Consider the following 13415-nt stretch of genomic DNA (forward strand, 5'->3'; position numbering starts at 1 on the left):
CTCCATGAAGTGCCTTATTAGGGCTCAATATATAAAGGGTTGGCAGCATGCTTAGTACTGAAGATTGTGCAGTACTTGCCATGAGAAACAGTCCTTCTGTATAGTCAAATCTACCCAAGAAGAGACCAGTCAAGGTTTCATTTAGGCCTGGATTTTCCAAACAAACATCAACTGGTAGAAAAATAGCGCTGGAAGGGACCTCAGGAGGTTATTAGTCCAAATCTTCTGCTCAAGGCAGGATCATCATTACCTAAAACATCATAGGCAAACAGTTGTCTGATTTGCATTTAAAAACTACCTACCCATTACCTATGACAAAGATTCCACAATCTCTCTCAGTAATCTGTTTCATTACTTCACCAACTGAGAGTTCGGAAGTTTTCCCTAATGCCCATCTTAAATTTCCCTTGTTGGAATTTAAGCCTATTACTACACCCCCCTATAGTCACAGAAAGCTATAGATCCTTTTTATAAGGAACAACCCTTTCTGAAGACTTAAAAACCCCCTCCATCTTCTCCAGATTAAATAATCCAGTTCTTCCAATTTTTCCTGTACAGGAAAATATTAGCCCTTTCCTCTTTTTTTTTTTTTTTTTTTTTGCTTTTTTCTGGACTCTTTCCAATTTGTCTGTTTCTCATGAAGCATGATGCTCAAAATTGGCTACAGTTCTCCAGCTGAGGCCCAACCAATGCTGAATATAATTGAATATATAGTATAATGCTATTGTTCTTTTTCTTTTTTTGTAATAGTATTATACTGTTGACTCATATTTAGCTTGTGTTCTACTACTATATTATTATTTAATTTAAGACCATTTTCCAATTGGTCAAGGTCATTTAGAATCCTGAACCTAGCTTCTAGAGCGGTGGTTGGCAAACTTTTTTTTTTTCACAGACCACTTGAAAACTGCTGAGGGTCTTGGTGGACCACATACTAAGCTTTTTGTTGTTCTACAAATCAAAGTACAGAACTCATATTTTAATATCAGTAGTCTTACTTTACAAGTACAGCTGTTCTCTGTTGTTCTGTGGACCACCTGAACGGAGCTTGTGGCCCACAGTTTGAGAATCTCTGTTCTAGAGCCTCTGTTATTCTATCTAGCTTGGTGTCAGCTGCAGATTTACTAAGTGTATACTCAGTTCCTTGAGACCTCTAAGAAAAATTTCATGAAGACTGAAATAAGAAGTCATTAAACACTTCACCTTCTCCATATTGTGCAATTTTAGTTCCCTTTCCCCAATCAGTAATGGGCCTACACTTCCTTTGGTCTTTTACATCCAACTTTACAGAAATCTTTTTGTTGCTTTTTGTCTTGTACTAGCTGTATTGCAGTACCTTGGCCTGCCTGAATTTTTCCTTTATTTTCATCTGTTGTATTGTAGCTACATTTCTACATTTTGAAAAATTCCTTTTTAAGTTTCAAGCCATAGAAACATTTGCTGTTTAGCCAAGCCAGTCCATTGACATGATTCTTAACCTTCCTCACACAGGGATAGCATATCCTAGTGCCCTTAATATTCTAAGGTACAACCAACTTCCCCCTATTCTTTTTTCCTTTAAACTTGCTTTCCATGGGATCCTGTCCACCAGCTGTTTGAGTTTTTGCATGCCCATGCTAAACTTTACTATTTATTTGTACTGTTGTAATGCCAAGAGCCGTAGTTATGGTCAAAGATCCTACTGGGCCTGTATAAATGCACTGTATGCCCTAATGCACTGTATATATACAGAGCATTACTCATAGAATAGCTTCACCTTCACAGAGGGCTACTTGATTGCATGCATTTTACTCTCACAGTGTTTTGCAAGCCCTAAGCCTGCCTATTATCTTCAGTGGCAGAAGAGTCTACCATAAATCACTGACCATTGTGAGGCCAAACTATTACCACCATCAAATAAGCAACAGTATCAGGCCCTGCACTGGAATTACCAGGGCTCTGTCAGAACCATTAAAGTGAGAGAAGATACAAAGGGAGGGGGAAAAGCCAGGCGGAAACAAGGCTTCCTTCTGCTCACCTCTGGGACCCAGCAACCCAATCCCACTCTGTTCCCTTTCCCTGTATACACACCTTTTTGGAAACCAGCTGTCTCCCATTGCTAGCAGACAGTTATCTGTAAGTTCATGTTGTAGCAATCTACTCTGGTGCTGAAAGGTAAGCTTCAACCCCTGCTCTTGGTATATGGTGAGGTGAAGGGGTTGTCTCAGCTGAATGTAAAAGAATTTGTCTTTACCTATTTGTTGAATAAAGAACCCAACACATGCAAGCTCTACAAAGCCACATGAAAATGATGCATTAAGAACACAGCAACCCTGTGTGTATACATTACGCTACTATCTGTAGTCAATGATCTCAGACCCAGAAAACTGATTCATTTAGTGCACAGGTAAATCTGGTGTTATCAAACTTTCAGATGGATGAATTTGGATGGTACTACATCTTCTCATACTTTTGCTGATGGAAAAGTAGATGTTATAACTAGTAAAAACCATATTAAAGAACATAATTAGGCTTCAAAGGGGCATGTGTTTAGCCAAAAATCCACCTCCCAATGCTCACAAATTTTCTGCGCTTGCTTGTAGTGCTACTATCCATAGTACAGCAATTAACACTTCTTTTATTTCCTCTTTCTGCAGAGTTAGTCTTCCCAGATAATGCTAATGTGTTCTATGGCATGAACAGCCAGGTGAATTTTGACTTCATGCTACGAAAAAAGCCTTCTTTAATTTTTGGACCATGGGATTTTGGACAAGTGAAAAAGAGGAGCCAATTTAGCCTGACACTCCCTAGGACGGCCCAGAGGGGGTGCTGGAGTAACAGACACAGCAAAATCGCATTTTGAAGCGAAGGAGCTAACACAAAGGAGATTCGATTTTGATATGGACCTTTGATACCATCCAGTATTACAAAATCACAGCAGATGAATGTATCAGTATTCAAACCTGGAATGCAAAGTGAGCATTCACTATAATACAGATAGAAACATCTCTTTCCCTCTGTTAGTATAGAGGTGGTCAGCAAAAGACTTATGGGACAGTCTAGACTATGGAAATATTTTTTGCACATTAGCCTAGGAAGGTGAGGTCATTTTTACAGGGAATATTGGAACAACAAACCTCATCTTAAGAATTCCTCGTAAACTAACTCTCCTCCTAGGAAAACGTTTCTCCTTTGTGCCAGTATTAACTACAACAAGGACTTGAAAATTTATTTTTTTATGAACTAGAGAAGAAAAATCGCAATAAAATTTCACCTGAATTGAACAGGACGACACAACCAGCCCTTAGCTGAATGATAACACCAATTTACAAAGGGTGTGGATGAGCTCAAAGGTTGCTAGTTTATCATCCTGTCTAACAATTGCTGCCTCTGAGAGGCATTCGCGTCAGTGAAAAAGAAGGCTTGATGCCCTCTCAAAACACTTCTTTCAAAACACAACAGAAAATGCAATTGTGTGTGTTTGTTTCACACAGCTGACAAACTATTTTGCACTTGTTCAAAGCCAGAAAATACATTTTGGGATTTTTCCAAAGAGCATTAGGATATTGGGCCATGCTTGCTTTTGGATGAATGTCATGTTTTGTTAACGAACAAGGCAAGGAATCTCAAAAACACTATTTCTCTGGACTTTGTCCCTGTCTTAATGCCACTACATTGTGTTTTTCCTTATGCTTAGCTAATCTATTTAACAGGAATCGAGGCCTTTTGCATGTACAGTTGCAAGTACTCCAGATTCCCTGACGTACCTCTTTTTAACGTGCAATCACTCTTCAGGTGCAGAGCTCTTTACCTGCACTAGTCCACATAGGCATTTTTGTTTCCATGAGAGGTAACTATATTACCTTCTGTTTAAAAAAAAGAGAAGACAGACATATTTATTACAGTGTCCAAAATGACCACAGATCTTATATATTTGTAGCAATATTTTGTGGAATCTACAGCCCCTGCCTTCCTTATATGCATCTGTTACGACTAAGTGGAGACATCCAGGAAGGTTAGGGGAAGGTTAAATTGCATTAAAAATAGCCACCCAATGTAAGGTAAGAGGTGTTGGGGAGGCTAGTGGGGAGAGTTGGGGGGCAAGCATGCTGGGGGAGGGTGGGGTGCAGGCAGGGTCTGAGGGAGGGATGGGGGGTAGGCAGCAGGATGAGGAGAGAGATGCCCTGAGTGGGAGGGGTGGTGGTAGGTGGTGACCGCAGGGCATGGGGGGGCAGATGCAATCCATGGGAGGGATTGGGGGGCAAACACAATTCATGGGGAATGAGGGGGGCAGGGGGAATGGGGAGCAGGACGCATCTGTGGGGCGGGGCAGGTGTGATATATGGGCAGATGGGGGGAAGGCACAATTCATAGGGAATGGGGGGTGCAATCCATAGGTGGATGGGTAGGCACAACCTGTGGGAGAGTGGGGGGTAGGCATAAGTGGGTAGGTGGGATCTGTAGGGGGTTCCTGGGTCCAGGAAAGTTTGGCAGGATCAGGGGGATTTGCGGGAACCAGGGTCTATTTTCAGCCCCCAGCCTTCCTTGCGAACCTGCAGCCCCATCCCCCCAACTCCTTCCTTCACCAACACTTACTTGCTCAATTCTCGGCAGTGGTGAACACTGATAACTGGTGGCAACTGGAGCAGCGTGTGGGATGGGGAGTTGGGGGGGAGGAGGGGATAAAAATAGCCCAGTGCCAGGGCTGTGCAAGTAACTGTACAGAAGTTCCACACTGGGGCCTAACCTATATCGAGAAAGTCTGATAGTATATTCATCTAGATCTATCTTATACCAGGCCCTGCTATTTTTAGACTGGTCTGTGTTGCAGAACATCTGTACTATTACAGGTTTAGATTGATTTCCAATCACTGAGATGGGATCTGAATGTAAGATCCACACCCAGGGCAAATTAAGTTAGATTGGAGGGCCATTTTGAACCTCCTGAATGTCTGCCCTTAGTCTATGTGAACAATTTCCTGACATGGTACATCCTTCCAGATGGAATAAGGCATTTAACCTTCTGTAGAGGCTTCCACATCTGGTATTTTCTGTGAAACTTTAAACATGCATTTCTGAACTCTGTGATGCCAATCTCTCCAGAATACAAGCTTCATTGAAGTTTTTAATTAAAAGCCATAACTGAAATATTGAATTGTAAGCAACACTTGCAGAATACATTTTCTTTTAAAAATATTAATGTTTATTTTAATAAACTCAGATAATGAATTTTACATAACTCTGGAGAGTGTTTTACCAGATCTGCAGCGCTATTTTTTCAAACATGGGGCTACAATACCCTAGTAAAGAACTATGAAAAGACTTGGCATATCAGTGAGTATCCTAAAAAGTCCTAGTGTTTTGCACTAGAAAAATAATTATTCTGTTTTAAATAGAAACCTACTCTCTCTGGTCTGAATATCTTAATTCCAAATTGTGCTTTTGTTCGAAAGTGAAGATGGTTGGTTCCAAACAAAGACTCAGAATGTGTCCTTAGTTTACACACATGTACAAAAGATGTTCCATTTTCATTGTATTTTAGCAGATTCAGTGCACAAATGTGTTTGGTCAGTTTTGGTTATATCCATACAGTATGTTACATAAAGCATAGACATGCATCCGCACAATGTATTAACGGTGGTAGAACCTGGACTTTTAGATGACCAAATGTATACAATTAAAACATGTATTTTTCTATTCTTTAAGGCAGCAAAATATTTATTAGCTAAAAGCTCCTATTAAAGGTAGTCATTTAAAAAAGTTATTCTCTCATGAACAAGATCTCTTTTCAAAAGTCAGAATGCTTCTCAGCAAGATCTATTTTCAACCCTATTGCTACTCTTTCTTCCTCCTACCTTTGATTCAACAGTCCATTAATATGTTACTGAAATTCCTATAACATTAGGAGTTAGCTGGTGTTTTTTACGTGGCTGGCCCTGGAATGTTCAAGCAACTGTCAGGTGTTTAGACATCGCTAGGGAAAGTGAAAATAATTTGAATGAAAGCAGACAGTTAGCTACTGCGTGACTCCGGTGTCAAGTCTCCAAACTGCTGCTCAGAAAATTGCACTAGGAAACTAAGAAAACAGAAAAAAAATTTTTAATGATTTGTTCCTTATCCCATTTTTCACAGATAACAGTTTGTATTTGGGAAACAAGTGTGACAGAAAGCATAGAGAACGAGCAGCCTATTTCTGAGTTCTGGCTTCTTCATTGACAGACTCTTCAGAGAAACTAATACCCAACAATTTCCAATGAGTTTTCTCCAAAATTCTTTGGGCAATTATGGAGGATACATATACATACATACATACATATATATATATAACCAAGGTTTGAGCAGGGTACGGACTCCCAGCAGGAACACAACTTTACCAAGTAAGGCCTAATTTTGGATTGTGTAAAATTGTCAACCTTCTCTTCCTTCTGTTCCTACCACATGGTGTCCCTTTCTCATCTCTGAAGTTTCTGGAGTGTACATGTTAAACTCCCAAGTCATATCAAAATTCGTTTTACTAAAGTGTGGCCTGGTGGCTGCACCCATCCACAGTTTCCAAATACATGTACTCATGCCTAGCTGGCAGAACCCTGCAAAAGGGCTCAGCCTTGATGAACTTGTGTGCTTACACAAAGGTCCTTGTATATGACCAGAACCATAGTTCCAGGCCCAGAAGACTTGCACATTATCTTGATGGCCGTGTAATGAGCAGCACTAAGCATATGTTTAAACAGAGTGCCCAGATGCCTCAACAAAGCTACAGTACAAGTTCAGTTTGTTTCTAGTTTCAGCCAGTTCAGTTCTGCGTTATGAATTGTGACTGCAACATACAGGAAAGTTCCCCCCCCCCCATATGGATACCAAAACAATGAAACTAAACTCACTATAATTTCCAAAAATAATATTTACTTGTTGGTAAGATGAAGCATGAGCAGTTTTAATCTAGAAAGAAAAACTGTTCAAAAGTTATAAGGAAGTGAAAAAGGGAAGGCGAAAAAAGTAGTTATACTGGATATTGCAGAACTCTTGGCAGAAGTGATATATTTTATTAGACCAGCTATGTAATTGCAATAAATGTCTTTATTTGCAAGCTTTTGGGTTCACTTGCCTTTCCTTAGGCAAAGGAGAATGCACAGATTGTAACAACATTTCTTTCAGGTAGAAATGTTCCTATAATGGATACTGGCACTTCATCATCGCTGGAGATGTTCCCATTCCCACTCAGGTAGTAGATGAACTAGGTAGAATTATAAGAAGAATCAATGTCATTCTGCAGTAAGAAGTGGAGACACACTGTGGGATTTCCCTAATGAAATGTCCACAGAATAAGTGCTTTTATGTGTTAAATTGTACATTTTCTGGCATTAAAAGTTCCCATTTTATTCACTTCCTTGTACTGAGATTAAGAACAGACAATTTTCAAAGACCATTAAAAGTTCTGTTTTTAATAGGTTCGTAAAGTAGTAGTGTCTTAACCACTAAAAACAGCTATAATTTTTTTAAAATATGCTTAACTAAGATTCCTCCTCTCACCCATCTAACAGCTTTGTATTTATCTATCACATGTTATCCCATGGGCCTCATTTCCTTTCTCCATGTGAAGTCTTTTACATGCAAAAGCAGCTGTGTGCACCACATAGCCTGAGTTTTCAAATGTTACTTTCCAAAACAGGGGCCTCACACTCTCCAGCACAATGAGCAGACCATAGTGGAAAAAATCTGACTTGATACAGAGCAGTGAGCTCAGTTGTGCTCCATAGGTTATTCTGTATGCTGTATATTTTGCAAAACAGGCAGTTACATCGTGGACAAAGAAATGACCAGGCAGTTTTCTCTGTTCAGTCAGACATATTTAGTACACCCAATCTAGTGATGTTCACTAAGAGCCTGATCTTGCTGGCCTTACTCAGGCAAAGCTCCCACTGAGTAACAGCTATAGAATCAAGCTTAAAAGAAGCATGAATCAGTGTCCTACATCCATGCAAAATAGCAGACGGTCCTGTTGACCTCATCTCCTGCTGTGCAGGAACTGGGGGATCAGCTATCTCTGTATCATGAAACCTATCCATGGAATATTGGTGTTTAGGACAGGGGTTGACAGCTTACACCCCGCTAAGAGTTGGGATCCAGCCCCGGGGGGTTGTGGGCGGCACTGACAGTACATGGCGGCAGGGGCTGCTGAGGAGGCACCCCCAGGGTCCTTCTGCCTGCTGTATGCCATTCATTCCAGTACATTCCTGTGCCATGCTTCATTTCTTGCCTACACAACCCTTGCAGATGCCCCAGCCCTACCTGCCTGGCTCTCAAGCCCGTAAGGGAATGGATAAAACTGGGTGAAGCTTCACCAGCCCCATTGCACGCAGTTCCAAGGAGGAGTGCCTGGTAGCCAGAGACACTGCTGTTTACTTACTTGCTTCAAAAACACCCTCAATGAGGGCACTCACTCTCAATCTCTGAATTTCATCCTGAAGTGCCTGGGGGCCCAATTTCTGCCCCACCACCCCATCTTGGGCTGTGCATTTGTACATTTTTGAGCTGTCTAGTATACAGATGCCTATCATATGTATATGGGTATCTACCAAGAAGCGTTCAACATCTGCCTGTGAGACATAGACAACTAGCTTGCGGAGCAGTATCTCTGTACACTATACTACAGCATACCATTTGTTCAAGCCTTCATCATCAACTTGTGGTTATGGCTGTATGCCATTTCAGGCCTGATCATCAACCAAAGTTATATTAGGTAAGTAGCTAGGGGAGGAATAAGAATTATGTTAGACTCATATGTACTCACAACAGCAGCTTCTACATTCAGAGGAAGTGACACTTATCTTAGAGCAGTGGTTCCCAAAACATGATCCATAAACTGCACAAGACCTCTTTCCCTGCCAATTAAAAGTTTAATGATAAAAGCAAAAGGTGGAGTGAAAAATACTAAAGTTAACAGTGGCCGTTGGAAAAAATTTGGAAATAACTGTCCTAGAGAACGGTGGACAGAGCACTAAGACACCGGCCTCTCTCTAACGTTCTGCTGTTTTCTTTACTGTCACCAAGACCAGAACATGCCAGTACTGAACACAGACAATGGAGACGTGTCTGCCTGACAACGTGTTCTATCCTGTGTTTCCATCAAGGGCAGCTTTACCTCTGAAATGAAAGGGAACTGAGATGGTCCCAATGTAAAAGGTGCATTATCTCAATATTTCCATACGCTTCCTGTGCAAAGCCACCTACATTTAAAATACATCCCAGTTCTGAGGGAAATTTGAAATTAAGTGAAAAATTTGTGATGCCATATTCATGCCCACAATTATATGCAAAAAAAGCAGAATTCTACATGGTTTCCCCCCCTGTTTTTGAGGCTATTATGCCTTCCATTAGTTTCAGCTCCCATTAGGGTTCCAAACTGACATTCTAGTTCAATACTGCTAAAATGAGGATGGCACAAAAATGCCTCCCTCTTCCCTTACTGAAGATCATATCAAATTTCCTACTGATTTCACTCAGGTCAAGATGAAGCCCTCTCTGATGATTAGCAAGACTACTAACTTCAATGTATTTAAGTTTTTCAAATCAATCGTTTTTATGTTTTTCAGGTTTTTTTACATATGCTACAAGGCAAGCAGTTTACTATTGAACACTAACACCTGCTAGCTGCCCAGGCTGTAAATGGAGCTGATGCAAGCACAGCTGCCTGGAAAACAAAGACCTGATTATGGCTATGGGGTTTTCACAAAGGGGAGCCCCCTGCTTCTCCAAAATCATATACTAAGGCCCAGAGAAGACCCCCTACTGTTATGCCCCATATCAGCAATTCTCAACCAAGGCGCCAGAAGATCCTTTTAGGGTGCTGGAGGGAGACTCTTAATATTACCGTTGTTAGTTGTGCAAACACCTACACATAATAAACCCATATATTTCAAATAGAAAATAACAGTGTCAAAAACATTCTGACCTGTTACAGTCTGTCTGAGGTCTTTACAAGAGGAGATTTGCTATATTTTTCCACAGTCAAAAAAATTAGATGACATTTTCCAAGGGGTGACATGAGTCTAAAAAGGTTGATTAGACTGCATCAGGCAGTTGCAGATATGCATGTCTGAAGCTTAGGGATTGGACACTGTGTGACCTGGATGCAGACAATGGGACTGGCTTCGCTGGAAAGTCAAGTGCAAGTTTCCCATTTCCCCCAGAGCTCACATACTCCAAAATGCATTTTTGAGTGTTCCTTTTGATGAGAAATACCTTAGTTAAATGCTGCACTGGAGTTGATCCCAAACCAGTATGGTGAATTCAATCCTTGGTCAGACACCAGTCACAGTCAGAGGAAACCATGCTGGAATTCAAGAATCAGAGATCATGCCACGCAAATTAAGATTACACATACTCTTGCATCTGAGATCTATGTATTATCAGACCCGCTGATAGGAAGTAATATGTTTTCTTTTAGGAAAGAGCACAACATTATCAGCATTTAGTAAAAAAACACAAAATAAAAAATAATTCCGCACTCAAATGTACAGATCATCCAGCAGCTGATACAATCTAAAGAATTTTAAATCCAGGAGGTCTTTTTTTCCTCAGTTCTTCATGTTATATAGAAAAAGATCTAACCTATGATCAGCTAAATCTAAGTAACATAGTATATAATCACCTGAATTATGGGACTCCTTTATAAAATAGATGATTTACCATGCTGACATTTTAGCCAATTTCGAGTATAGAAGAACTCATCCAAAAAAGGGTAAGGTTGCTCCTCACATTTTAAAATACACAAAAGGCAAGTTGCCTTTTTGTCTTGTATTATACAATTCTAATGAGGCTCTCAAACAATGAATTGTAGAGTTGACACTTAACATTTTCATTTTTTTTTCTTTTAAAAGGAATACTGTCAAGTAGTTTAAGCTCCAAATGCATAGAAATATTTTTATGACATATATGTGAGTGAAAGCTTTTTTTTTGGTAAATGTATTAATTGGGAAGGAAATCCAAGAAACAGAAAGTATATCTGACTGATTTTGCTTCACTATTCAGTGAGCAAATTTTGTAAGAGGTGACACTGGATCTTTAAATAGTTTTCAGTTTTAGTAAGCTAAGGCATCAGTTCTCAAGCTAAGGCTTTGATTCTGTAGCCTATACACAGGTTTCAGGGTTTTAGACACCCTTCTTTTTTCCATGGGTACATGGGATTCAGAGATTTCTAAATTTACGGGAAAAAAATCCTAAAATCGAGAGAGTTCAGTGGGGGTGGGGGAGGCCACATTACAGACAAAGCTGAGAATTACTGCTCTGAAGTGTTGATATTAACACAGAGGCGACCACTTTGGAAAGTCATTTTGATCTTGACTCTGATCCTTTTAAAGGAAAAAAAGAAAGAAACATCCCTCCCCGCCCCCCCCCCAACACACACACCATAGCTGCAGCTTCTTTTGGAGAAAGGGGTTACAAAAACTACAAATCTACAACAGTTAGTGTTACGCAGCAACACAGTAACAACTATGTAAAAAGGTATTATGCTTATCCACTCATAGCCCCTATATATTAATCTTTATAAATACAGTACTCTACACAAGGAACTGTAGAAAGTCGTCTTTCAAGGAATTTTTGTGATTATTCATGTAAACGCAGCATGCCATGGAGCCAGCTCATTGCTCCGTGGAAGTGTCGACATTACAAGTCCACGTGAGAATGGACTGCAGTTTGTGTTACACTTTTTTAGAAGTCTCTGTTCTTCTGCCAGCCTGAAACATTTTGGTTCAACTCCGAACCCAGAAAGAAGAGACCAGGCTCAACTCAATTTGCTTTTGCATTAAAGACGGAGACCATGTTAACAGCTCTACAAGCTTCTAGGAGAAACCTAAAGTATGATGCAGGGTTAGCGGTGGTTAGAGTCACACAGCAAGCTGGGGAGTCATAGTTCATCCCTTGATGATGATGTGTCAAGAGATGATTGTGGTGGCAAGGCATCTTTGTTCTGGGCATCACTGTGGATCTTGCCCTGCTGCCGGGATTTCCAAGAATGCGTTCTGTCCCAGTCAGTGGATACCGTCTCATTGTCCCAGATAGTGGAGGTTTCTGTGTCACTGAGGTAACCTGGCTGCCCAGTGTAATGGGTTGGATAAATAAGCAAGGGCTCTGCCGAGAAGGCTTTCAAGTCTCTGGACTCGTAATACTCCATGTACTTTGTTCTGAAGACAAGAAAACAATATTACTAGCAGAAACAACACTTGCTCAGCATCACTAGATTCTCTTTGCCTTTTCATGGCTTTCAAGCCAGTCTACTGAGCATTGACAGGTTGGCAAGCTTACATCCTTCTAATAGGACCTGGGTAAATAATTTAAGACTGAACTGTACAAAAGGTAGGAATACAATTATTGCTTTTTGGAAAAAATGATCTTTACATGGTCAGATAAGGACAACCTTGCACTGAGGCATTTCAGAAACCAGACACTTCTCCTGTCAGTTAAGAACTATCCCTCTCTGGAGTGGGACAGGGGTAGCATGCTATGAGACAAGAATGGCAGGAAGCAAAATTGACTATTGGCTCCATTTGGAGAAGTTTTTATGGCAATGGAGAGTGCTGGGACAGTGCAAGTTGTGAAAGCCTTTGGACATGCAGCTTCTGAATCTTTTCAATAAGTTCCCACATGAACTGTGTATGAGATTTCTAAAAGAAATGTTTCCGCTGAAGTAAACAGAAAGTGTCCCAGTACTAAGACTGATACCAATGACTTCAGTGGGAATCGAGAAAGATCATTCCTGAATCCTATGAAAAATCCACTTACAGAAGGCAGACATAAAAGGCAGCACCTATACCAATGATGTTAAAATTGCCTCCCATTACTCCCTAGTGAAGTTTCCTGATGTTAACAGTAGTGGAAATGCTACTGTCAACCAGCTGCTGGTGTTTTAATTGACACATATGCTAACCTTGCTTACAGGTGGTCCAGACAACCCAGTAGTAGCCTGAGTTGCTACCATCAGAGGAACTGTTACTGGTGCAGATAAGGCCAAGTGATGCACCCAGCCAATATCAACTGAATCAAATATCCAACGATGGGCATGAGGTGTCAAAAGGAGAACAAAGGCCTGTCTTAGATATGTTATTAGAAGATAAAAATGTGTGGACACAGGGGCAGAGTTCTACTTGTTGAGAAGAGAGACCACAGATGTGACACTGCAAATTGTTTTGCTAAGACGTCACAGTGGGTAGCTGGACAGTTAGTGGGAGCATTATGGTACATGAAAGAAGCTTTCTACAAAATGTAGACCATCCTTAAAGAATCCTCCTGACCCTTGACACCTACATCACTTTCCAAGATATTTAGACAGCCTGACTGTCTCTAGATGACAGAATGCACATTCTCCACAAACACATGGAGAATGTTTACAATTCTGGCTGAAGTTCGTTCACAGTCATGACTACTCCTTCACACCC

General features: G+C 40.6%; 2 protein-coding genes across 4 annotated transcripts in view; one reads left to right on the top strand and one right to left on the bottom strand.

Annotated features, from left to right (window-relative positions):
• Positions 1–4016, top strand: part of RGL1 (ral guanine nucleotide dissociation stimulator like 1) — a 109440-nt gene extending 105424 nt beyond the window's left edge. For all 3 annotated transcript variants that reach the window (XM_019530973.1, XM_019530975.1, XM_019530976.1), the window contains one exon: positions 2637–4016. In XM_019530973.1, the coding sequence (XP_019386518.1) occupies positions 2637–2842 (206 nt within the window). In that variant the 3' untranslated portion in view covers positions 2843–4016. The remainder of the gene's footprint in view (positions 1–2636) is intronic.
• A 6911-nt stretch (positions 4017–10927) lies between these two features.
• COLGALT2 (collagen beta(1-O)galactosyltransferase 2) overlaps positions 10928–13415 on the bottom strand; it is a 104749-nt gene continuing 102261 nt past the window's right edge. The window contains exon 12 of the mRNA XM_019530977.1: positions 10928–12164. Coding sequence (XP_019386522.1) covers positions 11888–12164 — 277 coding nt within the window. The 3' untranslated portion in view covers positions 10928–11887. The remainder of the gene's footprint in view (positions 12165–13415) is intronic.

This window comes from Crocodylus porosus, unplaced genomic scaffold (assembly GCF_001723895.1).
Source record: "Crocodylus porosus isolate Cpor-Errol unplaced genomic scaffold, CroPor_comp1, whole genome shotgun sequence".
Taxonomy (NCBI): Eukaryota; Metazoa; Chordata; order Crocodylia; family Crocodylidae; genus Crocodylus; species Crocodylus porosus.